This window comes from Haliotis rubra, unplaced genomic scaffold, assembly GCF_003918875.1.
Source record: "Haliotis rubra isolate DU_JTF1 unplaced genomic scaffold, ASM391887v1 Scf52, whole genome shotgun sequence".
NCBI classification, from domain to species: domain Eukaryota; kingdom Metazoa; phylum Mollusca; class Gastropoda; order Lepetellida; family Haliotidae; genus Haliotis; species Haliotis rubra.
The window spans coordinates 2,294,736-2,321,724 of NW_025767213.1; the positions used below are offsets into that span (position 1 = coordinate 2,294,736).

The 26,989-nt window shown below is 38.4% G+C and overlaps 1 protein-coding gene across 5 annotated transcripts in view; it reads left to right on the forward strand.

The window, feature by feature from the left end:
- The window catches only part of LOC124292558 (caspase activity and apoptosis inhibitor 1-like), a 224,676-nt gene that overhangs the window by 194,578 nt on the left and 3,109 nt on the right, over positions 1–26,989 (forward strand). For all 5 annotated transcript variants that reach the window (XM_046729695.1, XM_046729698.1, XM_046729694.1 and 2 more), the window contains one exon: positions 26,473–26,542. In XM_046729695.1, the coding sequence (XP_046585651.1) occupies positions 26,473–26,542 (70 nt within the window). The remainder of the gene's footprint in view (positions 1–26,472; positions 26,543–26,989) is intronic.

The window sequence follows — 26,989 nt, forward strand, 5'->3', positions numbered from 1 at the left end:
TTGATTGATACAAGTACGTATATATGCTGTACTTTCAAAGTAACTGGACTTAGCGTGTTGGGTGTGTCTAGAAACATCAAGCCTGCCTATTACAAACTTCTTAGTTGAAATAGTTATGTGTCATGCCTATGATAATCATCACACGCAATGTATGTACCTGGAATGTAGGAAATGTTCAGGTATCCCTGGTAGCCAATCATTAAATGAACACACTGCCTGCTAAATGAGGCCAGCAGTGTTGTGATGGAGATTTGTTTGTTCAGCTATATTGGCAAATTGCCAAAGTAAAATTTGTTTCATCGCATGTCTATCAATTATCAAATTTTAAACCATTGAATTAGTGAGGTGCCCTGGTAAATTTTGCTGATACAGAATCATGCTCTTTGCAATCAGGAATAATAGTTAATTTTGCAAAATTGATTAATCAATCCCATCTCCTTATAAAGTTTGTTTAATTTTAAATCAGAAAATCAATAGGCCTTTCAAAAGAACCCACAGTGAAGTTGTTTTTGAAACTGCATCTTGCTGGTATTTTGGTCACCATTGATTTGTAGAATGGTGGTCAGTCGAAGGTGACGCCATTGTAGCTAAGAACAATACTGCTTAACAGATTCCAGTTTCTCATGTATTTATATGGTTTCGTAATTGATATAGACCATATGTTCTTAGTCACTCATTTATCACAATGTAAAGAATGTGATGTATAGATTTTTTTGCTGGAGTTGATAACTGATTTTGTTAGGGTCTAGCCAAGTCTTTGTATATTGCTGTAGATACAATATAATTAGGCTACCATTTAATATCCAGCTAAATATATGTATCAGGGCTGTCATTGCCGGACTGGCCTTATTTAACAGACACACTAAATTACATGAAAGTTGTTTTTCTGTTCAGGTTTAACAGATGTTTTATAGTCATTTGACAAGAAATAAGTTTATGTAACAATAATGAGAAGCTTTGTTACTACCAATGTTGTATGCATGCTGTCTGTTTGTGCCTCTGGTAAGATCACTGATGTGATGTGATTTAGAATTCTACCTTCCTGCCTGGCCTTCTGTCATGAGATGATTAAATGAAATTCAAATAAGACCTGTGTATGGTTTGTTCTAACATATAATGGCTACCAATTCATTTTGATGATTCTGTTTAACGTCTGTGTTTGTATATCTGTGAAAATGTCAGGACACAAAATGAACTCATTAAAATAACTGTTGCCAGTTCATCGGGGACATGTGAGATCAGGACATCAGAAGAATATGTAAAATATACACAGGATCTAATAAGAATGATTTGATGGGGAGATGTAGTGATGAGTCTGTCTCATGTACTTGTATCATTAATCAGTAGATAGATTGGACAAAGAGAAACTGTTATTGCCATGTATGACAACTAATTGATATCATTGTTGAATATGCAAGGTGTGACAGTAGAAAAACAGCACAAGTAAACTGAGAAACATCCAAGAAACACATTAATTTATGACCAGTCTCCTTTATCAGCATTAACTGCAATGTGCACATACAACTGATGACAACCTCCTATTTACCACCAAGCCTGAAATGTCGGGGTAGGTATAGGTATCTTCACAACTTTGCAATGAAAGAAAATGGCATTTATATATTAAGAAATGTTATCAATAACTAGTAATCATCTTGCATAACAAAAATGAATGTGAAAATCAATCTTTGTATAAACTTGTTTCCATGTCTAAATGATGCCATCATTCAACCTCAATATTTATCAGCTTCACAGACACAGGCTGTAAGATGAACAGCATGAAATATTTCATAATTTGCTCAATTTACCTTCAACATTTTTTTGGCATGATGGGTAGGAGTTGATTCTCGCTCATCAATCAGGTGACCACTTTCACTCTTGTTGGGGATTCCTGGTTAGAATCAGTTCACCGCAACCTATGCTGATCATTAGAGGCCCCTTAATAGAGTGATTGGTCCGACTTTGTGACTGGGTTGATCGTGTGACATCATGCCTGATGTCACTCTGTATAATATTAATCACTGTGAGCATACCCATCATAAGACTGGAGGATTGTTGTGTTACTGTGTATGGCTTTGAACAACAAACTTACCTAACGTTCCTTTTTCAAGTGAACAACACAACCACACTGAGTTGTGTTTCCTTAGCTGTCAGGATCTGCTGTTTGTGGCACTTATTACCCTTGGTATGTCAAGAACCTACTAGGTTTCACCAAGGTGACAATTATTACAGCCAGTATGTACAGTACAGATGAGAAAAATTATTGTTTTAGAATATTGATCAAGGAAAATATACAATTGCATGACACCTTTGATCTTTTTACATTTGTATTTATTTACACTGCAACACACTCTTATAACATTGCATATGTCACATTGCTTCTTCAGTATCAGGGAGCGGTTGGGTAGCCTAGTGGATAAAGCATTTGCTCGTAAGGCATCAGAGCCAGATTCGATTCCCCACATGGGTACAATGTGTGAAACCCATTTCTTGTGTCCCATGCTGTGATATTGCTGGAATATTGCTAAAAGCCACGTAAAACTAATCTCACTCACTTACTCATCAGTATCAGAAATATGTCCAAATATTTCCTTAGAACTTCTGTGGATTGGGTTGCAGTGGGTGACCTAGTTGATTGCATGCCCTTTTGTTTCCAAGTCTTTGAATGCTGCTTGTGTTATCCACAAATAGGTTTGTTCCCAGGCCAAGGCTGGAATAATTTATAGCTGAAACATTGCAGCATAATTCAGTTTTCACTCACTGACTTAAGAGCAAATTGTCTGTGTTGTTTTATTTGAAACTTAGAAACTGATACACAAGAAAAGTTTTTTGGGTAAACCTTTGAAATTGTTTCCACAAAAACTCAGCTCATTCTAATGTTAGCAGTTGCCAACTTTTCTATTTGTTCTTGTGAAAACTTATCTAAATTGAAGGTGCATTCCACATGCCATGCTCCTTTTGAAGCTGTTTTAAACATCAATCCTGAGTGCATGCCTCCATATACACAGTACTTTGATAGTTTGGGTTATTCTAAACTTTATGTGTCTATGTTCCTATGGATGTTGTTAAGTAAAGTAAATTGTTAGCCAAACTTTTTCTGTGATTGATTTTTCAAACTGTTTTATTTATTGAATAGAAGTAGGAATTCTATTTAGGTTACTCTCCAAAAAATTGTTGCCAAGAAACTGAAATAGCACTTCCTGCCGTAAAATACAATTTCTATCCATTTTTCAGATTTTTAAAATGTCATTTTAGCAAAATCACTTACTTTGAATAATTTAGTGGGTAAGAAACTTTGAATAATTTAGTGGGTAAGAAAATATCTTTGATAGTGTTTTCTTAACTGGTAACAAAAGCAACACATTTTGTTTGTTTGAAAAGAAATAAGAGTATGACTAGCAGTCAAATTTGATTTATTTTTATCTAAATGTTCAAACAGAGAACACATTTAGCTCAAAGGAGAGCTGTTAAGATTGAAGATATTTCAATAAACATGACATCAAGTGTTTGGTAGGGCATATCATTTTGATTTAGTTACATTCCATGATTGCTACAGTTAACATCATTTATTGTTAGGCATTCTTTTGCCTCAGTGCTTTTAAAATTATCACTTTGTCATCATCTTGATTCTTCATATAGATAGAAAAAGGCCATATTTGAAATGCTCAGATAAAGATCAAATACAAGTTCCTGGTTTCTGTTTGGCCCTTGGAATTCACTTACGCTGTTGTGCATCTTGATTGAAATACTAGTGTAAAGATATAAAAGACAAAAACAAAACCAGTTTACTATTTCCATTTTTAGTGAAAGTATGTTTGTTAAGAAGACATTGTTGTTATCTTAGTAATGAAGTTATTCCAACAGTAGAGTCACTGATATGTAAGTGACTAACATAGAAGAACCATTCCATATATCCGATGTTCCTGACTTGATAAGATCATATGTTTGTACATGATGATGGATATAGAACAGATTGATAGAAATTTGACTTTGGCATTTTCTGGTATCTTGTGAAACCTAATCATTTGCAAGATTCTAATTTTGATTGGTATGTCCTAATTGCTGGAGTGATTTAATATTTTCCTGAAGCATCTCATATCGTTTCTTGTGTTGTGTCACAATCAGTCAAAATATATCAGTAATACACTGTTTGGAATTATTACACGATCACTTTACACAATGCAGGAGCTCCCTGTTTCATGGTGCCAGATTTTGTATCATGTTGCAAAAATATGGGAGATATAATGACAGAAAACATTAATTAAATGTTTGCCGTGGAGTGAAGGCCAACAGAGAAACAAATTGTCTGTCGGAAGACTGAGCTGCAATATTTGTTGTCATCCTGAAGTTTAAATGTGTTTATGTTTTAACCTGCCATTGAGTAGGTCCAATCTATCCACATAGATTGCGTTAATGTTTCTAATGAAATTTTTCTGCAATAGTCATTTTCATATTGATTTTTGTTCATTCTGAAGAATGATCTGAATTAGCAGGTATATATATCTAGGTAAAGTACAATGTGAATTTCACACATCATTGAGGGTTTGTAAAATCGACTAATCCAGGGTTGATAAGGACATGTGGAAGGTTTTTTTTGGGGTTATGTGTTGGGAGCTGTATTTATCTCCCTTGGATGCCCACCATGGGTTAAACCCAACCAGACACACAAGCTCGATAGGAGCTTAGTGGAGTTCTTTGAATGTATTGATGTCATCTGTAGCTGATATTGCTATCTTAGTCTTCTCAAAAAGACAGTGAGCCTGGATAAACTGAAAGTATTGTTGGAAAAGATGTAATGACAGAACTATTGATGCATTGCAATTGTCCATGGCCCAATGGCAATATATTCATGATAAGTTCAAATATCAATAGTTTGCATTGATGCTGAACAAGAATATCCAGTTACAATAGATTTGAAAACAGTAGGAGAAAATTGGATAAACTCCTCCAGCTAAATATAGATGATATTTTACCATTTGTTCTTGCTCATATTACCTCTTGTTGGTTGAGACAATCATTATATGAGGCTGTTATAGATACTACCTGTCTCAACTCTGTCAGCACTTAGGGGCGGTGGGGTAGCCTAGTGGTTAAAGCGTTCGCTCGTCACGCCGAAGACCCGGGTTCGAATCCCCACATGGGTACAATATGTGAAGCCCATTTCTGGTGTCCCCCGCCGTGATATTGCTGGAATATTGCTAAAAGCGGCGTAAAACCATACTCACTCACTGTCAGCACTTCCCTTAGCCTTCTGATTACAGAAACTAGTGGACATGGTCAAAAACACACAAATAAACTCACTCACTCACTCTTTCACTTGACTGCCTACGTGGTGTAGTGGATAGAGCGTCCGCCTGGAGAGGGGAAGGTCGCGGGTTCGATCCCCGACCACGTCATACCAAAAGACATTAAAATACGGTATCTCAGTGGGCTAGCACTATAAAACCAGCTTGAGTCTGGGCTAGTACAAGCAGCTGCACATACACATACACACGCATGCACGATGTCATACGAGCGATATATTCTCAAGCACGACGTTAAGCCCAATTTCACCTCAACTCAACTCAACTCAACACAATGCACGCAGCAAGATAAGACTATTTCAATAACCTTTGGAACCTTGACAGAAACCTTGAGAGCCTGGGAGTGATAGTGTGTAATAGTGAGTGTTTGGAAGCATGTAATCCTTGGTGGCCTGCATATTTTGTCATGAGGTCACTTATCAATACAGAACGTGGATAAATGTACTGGACATGTTTCCAAGCAGGGAAAGTGAGTTCTGAGTACAATTCTCTTTGGCACTTACTAGTTTAATGTAATCAGTTCCTTTGATGATGGAACAGAAAGCATTAGCATGTCAAGTGTCAAGACTTGTGTATTGCAGGATATCATCATGACAGTGTATCATTACAGCCCAGCATTGACCATGCACCCATTGAAAGCATAGCTTTTGATATGTGGATTTTCATGCAAGAAAGACAAAGCTGCATTTTGGGCCAGCATACCCCTGCAGCAGAAGCCCTCACGTGGGACACAGTTCTTCATTAGAGACACTTGTTATGAAAAGCTGTAACAAGATGAGGAGGTGTGATACCAAACAGCCTGGAGCACCCTCTTTAATGTTTCAGGACATGGATCTTAAGTGAAAACCGGATGGACCAGTATGTTTATAAAATAGTAAGCCATTTTGGCATACAGATACGCCAATATATTTTTCTTTGCAAATCTGACCCTTCATATCGAAATTGATATTGAACACAGCTCAAGTGTTAGAAATATCAAGGCAGAGTATTTTAGCTCCCAACACTAAATTGTGACCTTATCATTTTGCTGCTCGACCATCAGAGCCTCCAGGTTTCCGTCCTCTGTATGAGATTACTGAAACTTCTTGGATCATATAGCTCTTTTAAGTCATAATTATTGCTCAAACTTCTATTTTAGCACTGCTAGGTTGCTGTCTAACCAGTACACCCTGGGCCTGGGAGACAGGAGGGGCTTTAGATCATGTATACCACTGCTTAACCATCACAGACACTAGGTGACTGCATAATAAAGAAACGACCACAGTAATGAAATTTATGCCAAGTTTATAACATATATTTCATTTGTCTTGGGTCCAGTCTCACAATAAATGTGTTTGCGTCGGACCATTAAAATGATAAATTCATTTTGATCGAGCAATTGCAGCAAGGCAGTTAATGTTCATGTTGTAAATATATCCTACCACCAAATACAAATGTCCACCAATAAACCAGATCCGTGAGGGTTTGAGTATCTTGATTAATTAGCAACTTTCATGTCAGATTTGAGTATCTCATTTCAATGGGGCTACAGATATTCAAGATGAGTCAACTTTGTATTATTTTGATCATTTTATCACGTTGGTGAAGCTCGTTTGTGAATTATTTAGTGGACTCAGTGGTTATTAATCAAGACGATATGTCCTACGCATCCTAAGCTATTACATATATCTACTTGCTGATTTGCAAGCTTGCGAAACTTTAATTAGAATGATATTACAGGCTGTTTGGCTTGTATAATAGCTTGCCATTGTTTGATACTGCCTGGCAACCAAAGGCTTCATCATGAGATGTATGTGTTTAAACAGTGAACTCAAAGAATGAAATAAGACATTAGAAAGGCATTCAAACTTTGTTTTGCATTCAGATTGTTTGCTCTCCTCTTGAAAAGATATATTTCTGCTTATCCGCAGATGAATCATTTTAGTTACAGTTCTCATACAGACATAGTCAATATGATAAAGAGAGATAAAATATCATATAAGCAAGACATTTTATGATGGTATTTCTTCATTTGATCACCCAAATCTGGTGTGATGCCAGTGTACAGGCCTACAGTGTGCAATGCCTATACAGTGACCATTGAATGCCATCACACTCACTGAATAGTATTGATTGTACTTGATGTGACAACCACCTTGGAATCAAGTTTTAGCTCTGACCTGGCAAGATTTCATGACACCATTAAATAATAATCAATGCATGCACCATCAACCGCAAGTTCTTGTACTGTGACCAAGTTCTTTTATACCGTGAATATATTGTGGTCTACAGTTTAAGATTCAATCTTATTTGGGCATATTTACCTAGATTTCTCCTGAGAGAAGAGTACAGTCCAAGCTGACAAAGCTGTTATTATTTGAGAAGCAGTTTGATTTTGGGTCCCAAGTTTGACATTTCTTGAGGAAATTTTCCAAAGGCCCAGAATTATCAAGTTTCAGCTTGAGAAATATGACCACATTGGGGGTTATTTAAATTTAGAACTTAATCCTTATCACTTAGGGCTGTGAGTTGCAAGTTGTGTTACTGAGAAGGCAGGTAAGTCCCGAGTAAGGCTTGTGTGACAGCAACACAGCTCAGTGCCTGAATATTTCTTTCATTCTATGTTACTGATACCCAAACCTGTTGAAATGGTTTTTCAAAGGTCTGTCACAATCAATACAACATAAAAGAAAAATTTGCTTTCTATGAATATTTACACAAGACTCTAGGTGATGAAGATCGTAAAATATTTGGAAACCATTCTAACTTTGTTTGCCTTGTCAGTTTTGCTCAGAAATTTAATAATGGAATATGATGCACAACTATTCTCCAAGGCTCCCTCTCAATGCTGATGAACTCAGTGTTGGATTTTATTTGATTGGAAATGGAACTCTGCATACAAAAGATACATTTGTAAGCCTGGATGCCGTTGAGAACATAATGACTACTGTCTGTATCAGGGTTCTCCCCCAAATCTGAAGGAGGTTTTGCATTTCACATATTCATATCAGCAAGCTTGTTGTTCACCCTCATGGGCATGAATTCTGAAGCTCATCAAGGCTACAATATTGCCAGACTGCCCACAATTTAAGATTAAGTAGGTTTTCTTTCAGTGTTGTCATGAGAACCAATTATCTATTTATTCTTTATTGAAATGCTGGTAATTCTTAAGCTCCAAATTTCAATTGAAATTGTGTAATAGGAGCAAGTGTGAAGTCACTAGGTACAGCAGATAAAGCTTAATATGCGAGATAGGTTTCACTATTTACAATCCTCATGGGGAGAATGGGTTCACACTTCTCAGTTCATCATGCATGCCAAAAGCAAGTTAATGAAGAAATGTGGTTGATGTCTTGAGATGTCTATCAGAAAACTATCAGAATTAGATGTTGGTAAGATTCTCTCATGATGCTCACACTATCACATGTGGTTTGCCTGTACCAGATTTCTATCAGCAATAGATGCTGTCAAGATAGGACCAAATTTTGTAATACCCTTTATCATCATGATGATGAGACACTTGTGATGCACCCTCTTATCTATCATATACCCATTGTATTTGCCCAAGGGATGATTAGTTTTCAGTGATGTTTAAAGATTTTCTTGTATATATATGAGGGTTTTGTTCTTTAGATCGGGTTGGTGCAGCAATGACCTGTCCAATTTCAATACAGGAATGGTTTTTAGGTGTACCCATTACCAAGTCTAGATCCTTGCACAAGTGCATCCTGGAAAATACAAGTGTACATGTTAACATATAGGACTCACAGCCTTTAAGTGGGTCTGATCAACTTGTTTCAGTATATATTGGAAGAAGGATGAAGATGGCCATTTAAAAAGGGCATGACTTGGCCTTGATATACACTTCTTGTATCAAAATAACAAAACTGGAGAAAGTTTGTTATATGTTTATGATGATCAAACTCAAAACAGATTTAAAATCTGGTGTATATTTTCATCACCACAAGGCCTATTTTCATTGAATTTGTTTTTCAAATGATACAGTATTTTCAACAGTTGGATGGAAACCACATGGCTTACAAATACAAGATTTAAAATGTGAATTCAGTGATGGTGTTTCTATGGTTCTGTTTTTGAAATATGTTGTATATATACCGAGAATAAGAAGTTAAGAGCCAGCCTATTTCAAAACTAAGATGTGAAGCTGTTAGGCTGTGAATGTTAGGCTAAAATAATTGGGAAAACCAATCCATATTTAGAGAAGGTTCATCTGGTAACTGGTTTAGAGATATCATAGTCACTTGTATTTACAATTAAAGGAAATATTGTTAAAGATATGATGGCACTGATTTGTAAAGCAAAATAACTATTCCTATTCTGCTTATACAACACTATTAAACTTAGGTTTCACTTGTCAAAAATGACAATCATGTGACCATATAACAGGCATTTCTGATTTTCACTTTTCAAAAGATGGTAACCTTTTTGAGGAAAACAAAATGCATGTTTTCCAAAAGAGCATATATCCTGTTTAAAAAGTAATCCTGTAAAAGATAATTTCCATAATGGTTTTGTTTTTAAACTAAAAGTACTAAACCAAATTATGATAGTTGATTTTTTCTGAAAGATTTCCTATGAGACAACCTATTTTGGCAAAATATACTGGGTGGCGTGTAACTTTTTATTCACAGTATATGTCAGGAGACAATCAAGAACGTTGCAAGTTCAAATGACTTCAGGTGAGCTACAGTGCCTTTTAGCCTGGGAAATCTTCTTGGTGGTCAGTACAGTGGTAAACTTTGATGTAAATTTGTAAAGCAGGATAATACTTTCCATCAAACAGAGACAAAAAGCATGTGCATTAGATGATTCTTGCCAGATGTCAGCATATGTAAGCAAACCAGACATTCAATTCCATCCAAAAAATTCCATAATGCCTGAACTACATCCTGTAAATAAAAAAATGTGATCAAGGCTTGGTTAAGAACGGTTTTGAGCATGTTCTTGCTGTTGTAAGGATTTTGACACAAACACGTGAGGAAACATTTCAAACAAGATATAAAAAACATTGATTTTTGTGTGCTTACAAGTGGAAGATTTGATTGCTTTATAACTGAAGTGCAAGTGAGTTATTAGATTTATGAGAAATATCCCAAAATTTGCTTCAGAAACTGTTTATTTTCAAAGTCTGAAAATAAGGATTTATTAACTGCTCATAAAAGTTTCTAAAATATCAGTCATAAGGGGTTGTATTAAGAACCGTTCCAGGTAGTATCATTTTACTAAAGAAACATGAAAATGTCTTAGCCCAAAAAACATTCATGAATGCATTCACCAACACTGAAAAAGGTACTTGTGCTTTAACAGGTTTGTAACAGACAGTTGAAAAAGGAAAAGAAGCTGCATTTTATAAATGAAAAGCGACGAGACAGGAATTCAATTTTAAGTGTGCAAGATTTCCTGTAATCATGTCTAAGCATGTTATTTGTGTTGGCTGTCTGGGACGGAGTAGTCAACTAATCCTACTTTGCTTCCAATAATAGAGTCCTTTCTTCTCCTCAAATGATCGTCAATATACAGGTCGCAACCTGCAACTCAATCAACCCTGTATTACTGCCAATTTTAAACTTATTTCATAATGCACTAAAATAAAATCTTACGCCTGGAGTTTGGAATGAAATCAGTTGTCCGGTGACTCACTCGACGTAGATGTAATCTACGTATCCTGTACATTACAGAGGATTACAATGAAGATGATGAATCTTTTAAACATTTAAATAAAGATTGACTGTGCAGCAGAGTTGGGAGGCTATTTCTATATATCAATATCAGAGCATTATCGCCTCATCTACAGCATTAATACTAAAATCAATTTCCTCTCCATCAATAACTATGCTCTTGGATCATTTCAGTTGTTGTCATGGTTCCTATAATTCCCATAGAAATGGGTTATAATTATAATCTCGGGTCAAATTCACACATTATAGCATGCTTCGGCCTTGATGTGAGGCTGGTCGTGTTGTGGTCATAGCATGATGGACATATGGGAAAATTGATATTCATATTGATGGTCTTTCTTGCTTTTGTGTAAAATCTTGTGTACTAGATTTGAAAGGAAAAGAACTGCTTTTATTGACTGCAATTTTAACCCAGCAAATTCCCTCACTATGAGAAATAATTGCTTCTTCAATACTGGTACCTCATAATTATTCAACAATGTTATGGATGTGTTTTGTAATGATTCCATATTTTGAAACGTTCATGATTACAGAGAGCCTGTGGAATTAAATGGGGTTTGGTTTTGTTACAGACAACCAGTTTGTGCCATTGGAAAAGAAATACATTGTATCAACTGGTTTCATTTCAAGCTGGGATTTTGCATTTGAATTACCATAGAAATAGCGTTGAAGCTTTTATTATGTACCTTTTATTGGTTTTTGGTGACCTTATTCCAAGTTCTAAGTTCTGTATTTTTTAATTGACGTCAGTTCAATTTGAAATGTAAATGAGTAGTGACAATACCACACTGTAAATGGTGTGTAGCTGTATGACAGGTATACTAATGACAGGTATACAAGTGGAGAGAGTATTGATCTCAGCATCTCTAATGGATGGTAGGTAGAATGTATGGGAGTATGTATACACCTGCCATATACTTCAGAGTCTGTTGTGTCAATCAGTGTAACCGGATGTTGGTATAATCCATTTTAGATGAACATGGTTTGTTTATGCGTATGGTTTCATCAATGGCTTTCAGAAATAAATTTGTTGTTGAATGTGTTTTGAGTAACAAGCAAACTTTCTTCTGAACATTTCTATTTTTGATTCCATGGCTAAGCCTTTAGATCATCGTTGCAAGTTTTTTTGACAGAATTATGCATTATTTTAATTCAGTTATTACTTCACAAGTTGAAGAATAAATGCAGGGTTTTGGAGAACTGAATGTTTTCTCCATAGCTTCATACCTTTAAATATTTGATTCTTTACACGAACCTCCTATCCCTTTACATTGTCTGGTCCGCACACCAACCTCCCATCCTACCACACAATCTGGTCCTCACACCAACCTTCCATCCTACCACACAATGTGGTCCTCACACCAACCTCCCATCCTACCACACCATCTGGTCATCACACCAACCTTCCATCCTACCACACAATCTGGTCCTCACACCAACCTCCCATCCTGCCACAGAATGTGGTCATCACACCAACCTCCCATCCTACCACACAATGTGGTCATCACACCAACCTCCCATCCTACCACACAATCTGGTCCTCACACCAACCTCCCATCCTACCACACAATCTGGTCATCACACCAACCTCTCATCCTACCTCACCATCTGGTCCTCACACCAACCTCTCATCCTACCACACAATCTGGTCCTCACACCAACCTCTCATCCTACCGCACCATCTGGTATTCACACCAACCTCCCATCCTACCACACAATGTGGTTTTCACACCAACCTCCCATCCTACCACACAATGTGGTTCTCACACCAACCTCCCATCCTACCACACAATCTGGTCCTCACACCACCTTCCATCCTACCACATAATCTGGTCATCACACCAACCTCCCATCCTACCACACAATGTGGTCATCACACCAACCTCCCATCCTACCACACCCTCTGGTCCTCACACCAACCTCCAATCCTACCGCACCATCTGGTCATCACACCAACCTCCCATCCTACTACACAATCTGGTCCTCACATCAACCTCCCATCCTACCACACAATGTGGTCCTCACACCAACCTCTCATCCTCCCGCACCATCTGGTCATCACACCAACCTCCCATCCTACCACCCAGTATGGTCCTCACACCAACCTTCCATCCTAACACACCATCTGGTCCTCACACCAACCTCCCATCCTACCACACAATGTGGTCATCACACCAACCTCCCATCCTGCCACACCTGGTCTCACACCAACTCTCCCATCCTACCACACAATGTGGTCATCACACCTCCCATCATCCTACACACAATCTGGTCCCACACCAACCTCTCATCCTACCACACAATCTGGTCCTCACACCAACCTCTCATCCCTACCGCACTCATCTGGTCCTCACACCAACCTCCCATCCTACCACACAATGTGGTCCTCACACCAACCTCCCATCCTACCACACAATCTGGTCATCACACCAACCTCCCATCCTACCACACAATGTGGTTCTCACACCAACCTCCCATCCTACCACACAATCTGGTCCTCACACCAACCTCCCATCCTACCACACAATCTGGTCCTCACACCACCTTCCATCCTACCACATAATCTGGTCATCACACCAACCTCCCATCCTACCACACAATGTGGTCATCACACCAACCTCCCATCCTACCACACCCTCTGGTCCTCACACAAACCTCCAATCCTACAGCACTCATCTGGTCATCACACCAACCTCCCATCCTACTACACAATCTGGTCTCTCATCAACCAACCTCCCATCCTACCACACAATGTGGTCATCACACCAACCTCTCATCCTCCCGCACCATCTGGTCATCACACCAACCTCCCATCCTAACACCCAGTATGGTCCTCACACCAACCTTCCATCCTAACACACCATCTGGTCCTTACACCAACCTCCCATCCTACCACACAATGTGGTCCTCACACCAACCTCCATCCTACAACACCATCTGGTCATCACACCAACCTCCCATCCTCCACAACACAATGTGGTCCTCACACCAACCTCCCATCCCACCAAATTATCTTGTCATAACACCAACCTCCCATCCTGCCACACAATGTGGTCCTCACACCAACCTCCCATACCACCGCACAATCTGGTCCTCACACCAACCTCCCATCCTACCACACAATGTGGTCATCACACCAACCTCCCATCCTACAACACCATCTGGTCATCACACCAACCTCCCATCCTACCACACAATGTGGTCATCACACCAACCTCCCAGCCTGCCACACAATCTGGTCCGCACACCAACCTCCCATCCTACCACACAATGTGGTCCTCACACCAACCTCCATCCTACAACACCATCCGGTCATCAGCCAACCTCCCATCCTACAACACCATCTGGTCCTCACACCAACCTCCCATCTTACCACACAATGTGGTCATCACACCAACCTCCTATCCTACCTCACATTCTGATCCTCACACCAACCTCCCATCCTACCGCACCATCTGGTCCTCACACCAACCTCCCATCCTACCACACTGTGGTCATCACACCAGCCTCCCATCCTACAACACCATCTGGTCCTCACACCAACCTCCATCCTACAACACCATGCGGTCATCACCCAACCTCCCATCCTACAACACCATCTGGTCCTCACACCAACCTCCCATCCTACCACATAATGTGGTCATCACACCAATCTCCTATCCTACCTCACAATCTGGTCCTCACACCAACCTCCCATCCTACCGCACCATCTGGTCATCACACCAACCTCCCATCCTACCACACAATCTTGTCATCACACCAACCTCCCATCCTATGACACAATGTGGTCCACACACACCAACTTCCCATCCTACCACACAATCTGGCCCTCACAAATACATCCTATCCTACACACCAACCTTCCATCCCTCTACACTGTTTGGTCTTCACAAAAACCTCCTATCCTACCTCACCATCCTCACAAAGACCTATCCCTGTTATCACTGTGCCCATTCCTTTAAGCCATTCAGTCTTCACAGCATCAACCCATCCTTTCATACAACTGCACGTCACCCATATTACCACCCCATCCACTCTTAACTAACCCTTAAAGAGGTTTTGTCTTCACTTTCCATATGCAACTTACAATAAACTATAGGAACAGGTTATTTTGCCAGAGAGCAGAGCTCTATCTGAAGGATTAATTTGTTTTATTGCTTGTTTTTGCACATTAATCTTTATCAATGTCAACCTTTCTGAACTTGTTACTGTTGAGTTGATTACATTTGTAGATTACAAATTTCACAACTTATCAGTGAGACTTTGTTTTCTGAATTATTCATAAAATGTTCAAGTCACATACATAACCTATTTCTTTTGTGAGACAGTTACTTGAACAGAGATACTGGACAAAGATGAACTAATGTTCTTTGTAATATCATTTTAATCATCACTCTGCCTCTGGATGAACCAGGGCACATCTTCCCACTTCTTTTCAAAATACTACTGACTACAAAACATAGATACAGAAGACACCATTTGCTGATCAAAACTTCATTTGGCAACATTTGTCTTGCCCTTTATCAGCAATCTAAACCTTGCAAGAAAGTACTTGACACAGTTAAGATGGGTGTTGGTGTTTTGTTTGTTTGTTTTATTCATATTGCATGTTATCAATATCTGCTTCAAAGGATAAGATATATTGTTTAAATATGATATTTATCATCCAGCATAATCTTCATCATCATGGGTGTGTTTATGATTCAAAACTTAAATTGCTCTTAAAATGTTCTTATAACTGGAAAGGGCAAATGAATCATTAAGCTGTATTTATTATTAACACATTCAGATATGAGTTTTATGTCATTAGGTTCGATAAACCAAAAAAAAAAGTCTGAGGATCACACAATGCTGGATGACAAACAGCAGACTAACATTAGAGTCAGACAGTATTGACCACTGATCTGTTTTGTCCACTGTCTACCATGCAAAGAACATCCTAGAGCTCCTAGTGTGCCCAGCTTCTTTCTGGTAAAATAGACTGACCAGGATGTCAAATATTCATGACTTGACCGGGCTAGGAAGCCAGCATGCTTGCTGGGGCAGATTGAGACAGCATAAACAATGACTAAATCAATGGCCCAAATGACCACCAAGGAGGGGAGAAAACACGCATGTACAAGAAAATATAATAGCAAGTGGACGCAGGGTGATTGAAACACCAACACAGGGCAGGCAGGCTACTCAGGATATTAAACTATGCTATGCGGCTGGAATTTCAGGTCCACCGAGGGTTGGGGGTTGAATTATTGCAGACATAGACCACCAGAGGGTGTTCTGTATGGCTATACATGTAGAGAGCGATGTCTGCTTGACCATAAACAACAATATTTTATGTTCTCCAGGAATATGTTTGCATATTTTGGTTGGAACAGGTCTGCTCGGATGCCATAAAGGATCAGCTTTGAAATAAGTACTTAGCTATAGTGGGTTTTCACTGGTGGTGTTGTGATAGCAGATTATCACTGACATTTTGTGTATCTTTCTGGGTGTTTCTATTCTATGCTGGTTGCTTCTGCTGTGAATTAGTTGCTTCTGGTACCTTCGTTGTGGGAAGTGTTGGTGTGATCAGTAGTGGGTTACTTCTGGTACCTTGGTTGTGGGAAGTGTTGGTGTGATCAGAGTGTGTTACTTCTGGTACCTGGTTGTTGGTGATGTGTTACTTCTGGTGGTTGTGGGGAAGTGTTGGTGTGATCAGTAGTGTGTTACCTCTGGTACCTTGATTGTGGGGAAGTGTTGGATGTGATCAGTAGTGTGTTACCTCTGGTACCTTGGTTGTGGGAAGTTGTTGGTGTGGATGGTTGTGGGAAGTGTGTGTGATCAGTAGTTACTCTGGTACCTTGGTTGTGTGTTGGGGAAGTGTTGGTGTGATCAGTAGTGTGTTAGTGTGTTCTGGTACCTTGAGGTTGTGGGGAAGTGTTGGTGTGATCAGTAGTGTGTGAGTGTGTTACTCTGGTACCTTGGTTGTGGGAAGTGTTAGTGTGATCAGTAGTGTGTTACCTCTGGTACCCTTGTTGTGTGGGAAGTGTTAGTGTGATCAGTAGTGTGTTACCTCTGGTACCTTGGTGTGGGGAAGTGTTGGTGTGATCAGTAGTGTGTTACTCTGGTACCTTGGTTGTGGGAAGTGTTGGTGTGATCAGTAGTGGTACCTTGTGGGAAGTGTTGGTGTGACAGTAGTGGGTTTGGTTGTTGGGGAAGTGTTGGTGTGATCAGTAGTGTGTTACAGTAGTGTGTTACCTCTGGTACCTTGGTTGTGGGAAGTGTTGGTGTGATCAGTAGTGTGTTACTTCTGGTACCTTGGTGTTGGGGAAGTGTTAGGTGATCAGTGTCTGGTACCTTGGTTGTGGGGAAGTGTTGGTGTGATCAGTAGTGTGTTACTTCTGTGTGATCAGTAGTGTGTTACCTCTGGTACCTTGGTTGTGGGGAAGTGTTGGTGTGATCAGTAGTGTGTTACTTCTGGTACCTTGGTGTTGTGGAAGTGTTAGTGTGATCAGTAGTGTGTTACCTCTGGTACCTTGGTTGTGGGAAGTGTTGGTGTGATCAGTAGTGTGTTACTTCTGGTACCCTTGGTTGTGGGAAGTGTTAGTGTGACCAGTAGTGTGTTACTTCTGGTACCCTGATGGTGGGGAAGTGTTGGTGATCCCTGTTACCCTGGTACCTTGGTTGTGGGAAGTTGTGTGACCAGTAGTGTTACTTCTGGACCCTGAGTAGAAGTGTTGTTGATCAGTAGTGTGTTACTTCTGGTACCCTGATGGTGGGGAAGTGTTAGTGTGATGAGTAGTGTGTTACTTCTGGTACCTTGGTTGTGGGAAGTGTTGGTGTGATCAGTAGTGTGTTACTTCTGGTACCCTGATGGTGGGGAAGTGTTGGTGTGATCAGTAGTGTGTTACTTCTGGTACCTTGGTGTTGGGAAAGTGTTAGTGTGATGAGTAGTGTGTTACTTCTGGTACCCTGATGGTGGGGAAGTGTTGGTGTGATCAGTAGTGGGTTACTTCTGGTACCCTGATGGTGGGGAAGTGTTGGTGTGATCAGTAGTGTGTTACTTCTGGTACCTTGGTTGTGGGAAGTGTTGGTGTGATCAGTAGTGGGTTACTTCTGGTACCCTGATGGTGGGGAAGTGTTGGTGTGATCAGTAGTGTGTTACTTCTGGTACCCTGATGGTGGGGAAGTGTTGGTGTGATCAGTAGTGTGTTACTTCTGGTACCCTGATGGTGGGAAAGTGTTGGTGTGATGAGTAGTGTGTTACTTCTGGTACCTTGGTTGTGGGAAGTGTTGGTGTGATCAGTAGTGTGTTACTTCTGGTACCCTGATGGTGGGGAAGTGTTGGTGTGATCAGTAGTAAAATATAGATTAAGGTGTGAACATATCATGTCATTGGATTTTTTTTTTCTGATTAATTAAATTTTCATTGTATTCATTGTAATTCCTGCAGTCTGATTGGGTGAACTGGTCACATTTTATTGCATGCTTTTCCCATATATTTGTTCTGGTTGGTAACAGTCTGACAGTTCCGCTCTTCTTATGTCTTGATTGTATTGATGCTCCTCTTCGTTGACAGGCTACTGACTTTCTGGGTGTGTCAAGCTATGTGCATAAATTCTCCAATCACCTGATACATGTCAGCCTACATGTGTATCCTTCACCTGTTTATCTGTCTGGTAATTTCTGTCTGGTTCAATTTATATAATTGTATTTTGATGGAACTATTGTAGATTTTGATGGAACTATTGTATTTAAATATGTTTATAAGGATTGACTGTAATATTTTTGGTTTATCAGGGTATGAATCTAACAACTGATGTGTACACTGTTTGAACCAAAAATAATATACAGTCAGTCCTTAAATTGTACAGTTGTTTCATTTCTGTTTTCTTAAACTTTGGTAAACTCTTTATATGACCTCACTCTTTCACCCTGAACAGACCCAGTCTGAAAATAGGTCAATGATGTTTTATTCCACAAAGTGCTCATCAGTCTGTCTTTTATAAATGTCCATGTACATCTAGATTTGTAGCTACTGTTTGTGTGTTTCACCATGGACTGTGCTGGGTCAGTTGTTCTTGGCCAGTGGCCACTATAGTGATGTCCTGATTTATCCATTTAGTCGGTCAGTTGATCAGTCAAGGTTTCTAAAGAATATTCTTTTTACTTAAATGGTAACGTTAAATATGTTCGTAATAATATTTGATTATTTAAATAGCTTCTGTCAACAATTATCAATCATAATTCACCAATGGTTCATGTACACAACTCTTCTTAGCTCACTTGAAAAAGCCCTATAGTGCTGTCGGTTAGGTCCCATACTGCCTACAGTTCCAAACTGCCTACATCCTTGGCGTGCACCTTGGCGTCTACTATCTCAAACGTGTCGTATGGAGACTTTTTATGAAGGTTCTAACCTTATCAAATAGACTAGTATTTGATGAGATTACTGGACTGGAGGTAATTTCATTGAAACTGCTAGACCGATGAACCTGAAGCTTCATTATTTTTCACTCAAGACAGATGTGTCATTGAATAATCACAGGTGCTTGTATCAAACAGGTTTGAAAAATGCTGTTTACAATATACACTTTTTGCTTGTGTCCAAAAGAGTTTTGCCTTGTCATCATAAAACAAATCATCCTTGTTTAAAACAAGGATATGGCCTAAACCCATGTAACAAGCCAAATTGAAATTCCCAAAAATACTGGACAGTATTTTGGTCATGTAAGCATGATCATGTGAGAATTGATCAATGGAATCACTGAAGACAGTGTTTAGAATGGCAGTCCACTCATGATGATGTCTGAATAGACGTTTAGTCTGCAAAAACTTGTTATACAAGAACCACTGTGTTAAAGCTGTCTGTAAGTCAACATCAACATATGCTTGTACTGTGTTGGAATATTCTAAAGCTTTACTGGTAAGTTAGGAGTAATCATTTCAAGTTTAGGGCCACATAAGATTCATGGTTCATATTCATTCAAATATATTATAATCTTAGGAGGGAGCTTTTTTAAAAATTTTAAACATAATTGCAGCAGACAGTAGAAGACGTGTACAACTGTTAGTCGATCAGGGAGTGTGTCTGGCCTATGTTTTGAAGTGATCACAGAAGGAAACACAATGTCTTATCTTCCAATGAACTTTTAAAGTTCTTTCTGGCCTGAAGAAATTATCTGAATGTCCTTTGAGATACTCTTGTCTATATTGTATTCATCTACCAATGTAGGAAGCGGTGGGGTAGCCTAGTGGTTAAGCATTCACTCATCACGACGAAGGTCTGGGTTCGATTCCGCACATGGGTACAATGTGTGAAGCCCATTTCTGGTGTCCCCCTCCGTGATATTGCTGGAATATTGCTAAAAGCGGTGTAAAGCGAACCTCACTCCCTCACTAACTCTACCAATGTAATATTCATGTTCAATTAAGGTTTGAACTCATATGGTGTATATTTTTCACGCTTTTACATTTCTCCTGGATTTAATAGTGTATATATAAGTCATCAGTGACACAAATATGCTATGAAAATTACTCTGTTTACAGCTGATAAATATGTTCAAGAAAGGTCTGGTTAATGATGCACATAAGAGCCTCATCAATACACTTCATTAAAGTTTACACAGTATGTGTAATCTGCTCACATGCTACCTTACATGTGGGTACAGTTTCATACATACTGTATCATTTGAACAGAGGAAACAGAGTGAGGGAATAAGTTGTGTTTATACCACCTTGGTCAGTATTATATTTACATCATGGCACAGAGTGCAGAAGGAGTTGTTTTGAATACTGCCATGAAACCCAGGAACATGGTGCTGACCAACCAAGAATAACAATTATGATAATGATGCCTAATGACAGAGCCTTGTTTGAATCATGAGAATAGCCACAAGATAACTCATGGCCACAGAACAAAGAATTTGGTCACCTTGGTGATGTGACCTTCCTTAATGTCTGGTTCTTTTTTCATTACTCACCTCAAGGGCTGTAAGTTTGTCACGATGCAATACATATGTCGATAGTAAGGTCAGCATATGTTACAGGAGTGCTTGACACTTGCCATGCTAGGAGACATACCGGTATTCATCAAAGGAAATTTATAGTAGCCCAACCAAAACTAATTGAGTAGATTTGAGTTAATGCTAAAGTGACTTTATATGTCTTTTTGATATTCGAAAAAAACTGTCGTTGTTTTTTTATTTTCATTAATAGTGTTGATATATGACCATCTCATTTGGAATTTGAAGCACATGGTCAATGGTCTTGAATTTGAACCTATGAACATGTGATCATCAATTTGGAATTTAAAAATATGTTCATTGATGTTGGATATGTATCAGTAATGAGGGATTTGAAGCACTTTGTATAGAAAACTGTGGCCACCCCATTGTGACCAAATACTGCAGTTGTGGCACGTACAACATTTATTTATATGTACAATTACATATGTTTATGGTTGTTAGACTTGTGTTTATGCTCTTGTGCCAAACTTTCATGTGTGTTGTACTTACGTTTATGCTCTTGTGTCAAGTATGACATAACTTGAAAGGTTAAAGCGTGACCAGTACCCAATCATTGTAGACATACTGTACCATCATGCCTTGATAATGATGCCGCCAACTTCATAACATCTCTTAAACAAATCCTACAATCATTATTGTTTATCGGATTAATTATGTATGTAATGTGAATACACCTTGCAAATGCTTCCATCTTAGATATAGGCTGACTTTTCCCATTTCATGTATTCCTATTTGATAGCTTTATTTGTAATATGTCTCTCTTGCAAGGAAATATTTTGTCATTTTAGGCATGATTATGTAGGTTCAGGAAAACCCTATTAACTGACAATTAAGTCCAAGCTGTTGCCTCTAGTTTATAAATCTGCCTACAGTCCTGCTGATAGCATAATCACATCGGAGAGAAAATAAAACTGATTATTATCAGGGATAAATATCCGTTTTTATACTAGTTCATAAAAGACGGAAATGAATATGGTCTAATTATGAGCTTTGTTTTGTTGAAACTCCAGACGTCTGAGGCAGGATAAAAGATAAAAGTGTTGATTGAAGATAATAAAAATCAGAAAAGTGGGATGTTGTTTTTGTCTAGACAAAAGAGAAGTAAAAGACATTGCTCAAAAGAACTTAAGGGTCAGATGAATTTTCAGTGGTGTTTGGAATCTGAAATATCAGTTTCTTTGATGTTTGTAGCTGAAATTCAACAAGTGGAAAATGGTCATGCAGTGTGGCCGGAGATGCTGTTTCAGTAATGTTTGGAAGGATGTACTTCAGAAGGCAGGAAATATGTCCAAGATTGAGAATCAATGAAAATATTTAGCAGTCATCTGACTTAGGAACTGTTTTTATCAGCACTGTCTCTACTTGTTTGACAGTCCAGATCAACAAGCATTGATTATTCGTGGACAGGGAGAGTTGTATTGTGTTGATATGCTACCGATATCATTTCATTGCAAGGACCACAACACTAACAGTGAAACTAAATGAAGTGGAATTTCTCCCGCATACAAAAGCCATCTAATTGTATGACCTTAACGCTGTCATTCCCTTCCATTATGTGTGTCCACTTTTGTTGTGCAGTTGTTATAGTTACCAAATTTTTAATTTTTCTAAATGTTTTTCATGCATTATGTAAGTTAGTTGTTTAGAATAATGCACATATATTTGTGATATTTAAAAGGATTTTAACATTCAAAACCTATCCTTTACGAATGGGAATGGTGATGTTGTTTTATTCACAGAAACATAGGTGTCAGTGCACGGATTGTCTTAACTTAAATTCCCTCATGCCACTTCAAGATATTAACTTCATGAAATTGCTTCTTGTATATACCACAGGTTTAATTCATTATATTTATGTAAATATTCAAAGGCAAATGTTAAGGGAATGATTATTTGGTTCATAAGAACCTAAGATTGATACTGTGAGACTTACACGAAATGTTTGTTGGCTGTGTAAACATGATAAATAACCCTGATGCCGTAGGAATTGTGTTATGTATAGCCTGCTTGATAAGCAGCCAACCAATACACAATAACTGCAGCAGCTCCCTCACACCTTTCAGTATAGGTTGTTGTCAGTTTACACGTTGCCAGTATTCCAGTAGTGGCTATAAAGCTACCTGAGCCTATGTCAAGACAACTAGTGATGGACTTGGTGAGCAACAGTCTGAAACTCAGCACAATGATAAATAACCAGGCAGCTCACACATTGTAACCAACTGATCCTCATGTGGTATGTGTTAAGCCCATTTCTGGTGTCCCCCGCCGTGATATTGCTGGAATATTGCTAAAAGCGGCGTAAAACTAAACTCAGTCAGTCAGTCCTCATGTGGTAGATGGGTACAATGTGTGAAGCTTATTTCTGGTGTCCCCTACTTGACACCAAACATTAGCGCTATTGGTAATGGACAAGCAGAGTTGATATGATCATGGCTTGTCTGTGGGGTTTTTGGGTTTTTTGATGTTGCACGGCTACTTTTTTCAACATATTTGTAAACTTGTGTGCTTATAGCTTATCATTGGACCTCTAAATGTCGCCCCCACAGAGACCAAGCCTGTGCTTTTGATGTGATTCTTAGTTTAAAATTAAGTATTTGAGGTTCTGGTTTATCATGGCCTCAAGAACGACAATTCATTTCAAACAAACCTGTTGACCTACATTACAAAGCTTTCACTGCTTGATAACAGGTTACTTCAATAAAAAAATAAATGGATTGAAAATGTGTGCAGATAAAGTTTGTTTGATGAAATGATGGAAGTTCATTTCAATATTCTGGATCAGTTGCAAGACAATATCCCTGATCCAGCTATAAGACAGGTCCTTTGTAAACCTTTGAGGCAGGAGTTTTGTATGGCTGTCATTTTAAATCACCTTGTTGTGAAGTTTATTGTTGGCTCTATCACATGGAACCAACTGTATAATGACATTTTGACATAACTTCTTTATTTCATCAGAACCAAAATTTCAAAGATTTAATATTTGTTAGTAAATAATGACTGTGGAGCCCTTCATTTGGCATGTTTACCATCTATAAAATCAATATACATAAAGCTTTATTGAAACCATGCACTACTGTGATTACAAACATACACCTGCTTACATAATGAATAGGTAACTTTCTGATTTAAAAGCTTTCCTTTCATCATATTTGTTCATGTAAAACGACAATAAATTATTGATCGCAAATGCACCTACTAGTTTGATTGAAAGTGAACTATCATTCCTGATGAAGTTTTGATTATAAAACGGAAGACAGAGTAATTATGAGATCAATTTTGATTCCAATGAAGCACTAAGTGACTTTTGAATTGTCTGAGGAGTATATTATCTCTGGCAGCTCCAGGCAAAACAGTCCATTTAAACAGGGTTTGATCTGTCATCACCTGATATGAAATGGAAATTTACCTGCCAATGCAGATTGATATCTGTAATCAACAACATCATCATTTATTTCATTTTACACCCTATGTTATAATTTCAATCTGGTTGTAAAATCACCCATGTTGAAAACAGGAGTCATTACGGTTCTGGCTTCTCATTGGATGGTGCTAGTGGATGGAAAATTCACAAATATTCATCTCTTGGGAGAAATTGTTTGTTCGTTATGGCATGTATACAGATATCATCTTTGATTGTTGAAATACAAAAAACACAATTTTCACTTCCTGAAAATAGAAACTGTAGCAAATCAAATTTAAGATCTTCTTTGTGGGAGTTATCAATCGCAGTCAGTAACATCAAAGGTATTTGAATTGGCAAAGTTGCCGTCGTTCCTTTTAGATGCCGGTCAAGTGGATTACGTTCAATCGCGATAAATGAAATAATTGAAAGAAACAACACTGATGTGATCGTAATCATAGTGTATTTTCGAAGCCATGCAGTATAAAATGAAGATTATGAAATTTTCATGAATTGAAGTGTTAGAAATGCAATAACTTATATGATTCCACAGGCTCAAGACGTTTGTGTTTATTTCGTATTGAGAGTTTTCTAGCGCATTCTCAATTAATGCCCTTTTATGTCGCAGGATGTAATCGCTTTCAAATTGAACCCATGGATATTATCTTATTTTGATGTTTAGTCTAATGGAAAGATGAAGGAATTTAAATGCTTTAGATGTTGAAATATTGGGTGTGAAATTCGATTGAAATAAATTTGCTATTCAGAGCTTTTTCTAGCTAAACTGTGGCCTCTCTTAAAATGGTTTGATAAATTTGAAAATTATCTGACAGACATCAGTGAAATTGATTAATTATAATGATGTACAACATAAACTGCATTTTAGCAGTAGGGAAGAAAATGGCATGCTAGAAAATGAGCTGTGAGAGAGTGTTTTTATGTCCCATGTGTTATGAATAGTTTTTCAGTGCAAGGAAATTGAACATTTTGAAATAATTGAGGAATAAACTGTCTGTGACCCAGACAGCTAGTTTGGTAGTCGATATAATTGCAGAAAGTTCATCCATGCAATAAATAAAATGTAAATTACAGTGCGAACACACCAGCAGACAAAGCTTTCTGAGACTGATTAACCAAAACACAGGCTATAAATGAAAAGCTGAGGTATTTCAATACATTAATCTTCAAGAATTTATCTGCGTTCTTAAAATCTTACTGGTATGCATTCTTCTCATATGTGAAATATTGGAACGTATTTGTGCAATCTTAGCGTCTGAGTGTTTATTCAAGAGATGTTGCAGTCTGGGAGATGTGACCTGAATTTTGATCAAGTTTAATGGAATGATTATAATTTATCTTATTTGATGAACTAGGCATCACATCTAAAAGATGAAAATCCGGTTTAAGCTTAAGATGGTTATTGATTATTACACTGATCATTTGCTTTACTGTTACTTGGAGGTTTTCTTCTGGAAACATGCCCCTACCTGCAGGTTAAATGTTGGGAGACATTACAAAGGGGTTAAGACAATTGCATGTATATATGATAAGCTATGGATGAGGAATTAGAATCACGAAACTATCTTGTATATATGTATATTGTTGTGGAGATATTGCCTTACAACAAATGAATACTCCTTGATTGTGTTGACCATGTCTGCCCATCTTCATCTTTGAATTCAGACGAGGTTAAGCTGTCTGATTTAGGCACTGTTTACAAGTCTTCATGTGGGGTCAAATGTGCCTCTGCAGTTATGTTTCATGCATGTGGGGGCCGTGGGGTAGCCTAATAGTTAAAGCATCCGATCGTCATGCTTGAAGACCTGGGTTCAATTCCCCACATGGGTATAGTGTGTGAAGCCCATTTCTTGTGTCCCCGCTGTGATTTTGCTGGAATATTACTAAAAGTGGTCTAAACCCCAGCTCACTCACTCACTCATGCATGTGAAACAGAGGCCTGGTGATAGTAATGGTGTATTGTAATTTGTTTTCTTTTGAGATTCAGATGTATTGGTGAGCTAAGCTGGTTAACTTGGGATAAGACAGATGACTGTTTGACGATAAGTTTATATTGTCATGTGTTATAGATGGAGTGGAAGAGTCAGGTCAGCAGGCAGCCGACTCCACCTCCCAGACTGGGGCAGAGCAGGAGGACAGGTGAGCGATGTAGTAGAGGCACAGGCAGCTTGTTGTCTTGGCAGTCAGCCTTGTTCCCCCTACATTGTTGATGCCAGTAGTTTAGCCTGAAAGCCAATGGTTGATAGCTTGAACAATGGTCCTGCATGCCAAGTCAAGGTGACATATAAAGTCTTACCAAGCAATCCATGTCAGATCTATGTCAAGCAGGGATCAGGGTTCTGTAACTTTCAATTTTCACCGTAGCAAGATTGGTGATGGACTAGGGTCACACTCCAGGGAATGGGGCCTGGGACAGTATATGTGTGAGTGTTTATCAATTATTGTTTTCAACTAAATCTGCTTAATCAAGTGAATCACATGGTATATCTCTGCACGACATACAATATTTCATACCAAATGAAATATTCAAGCACACTTAGATCAAAGATTGGTTTAAGAGTTCAAGTTAATGTTGCCTTTATAATG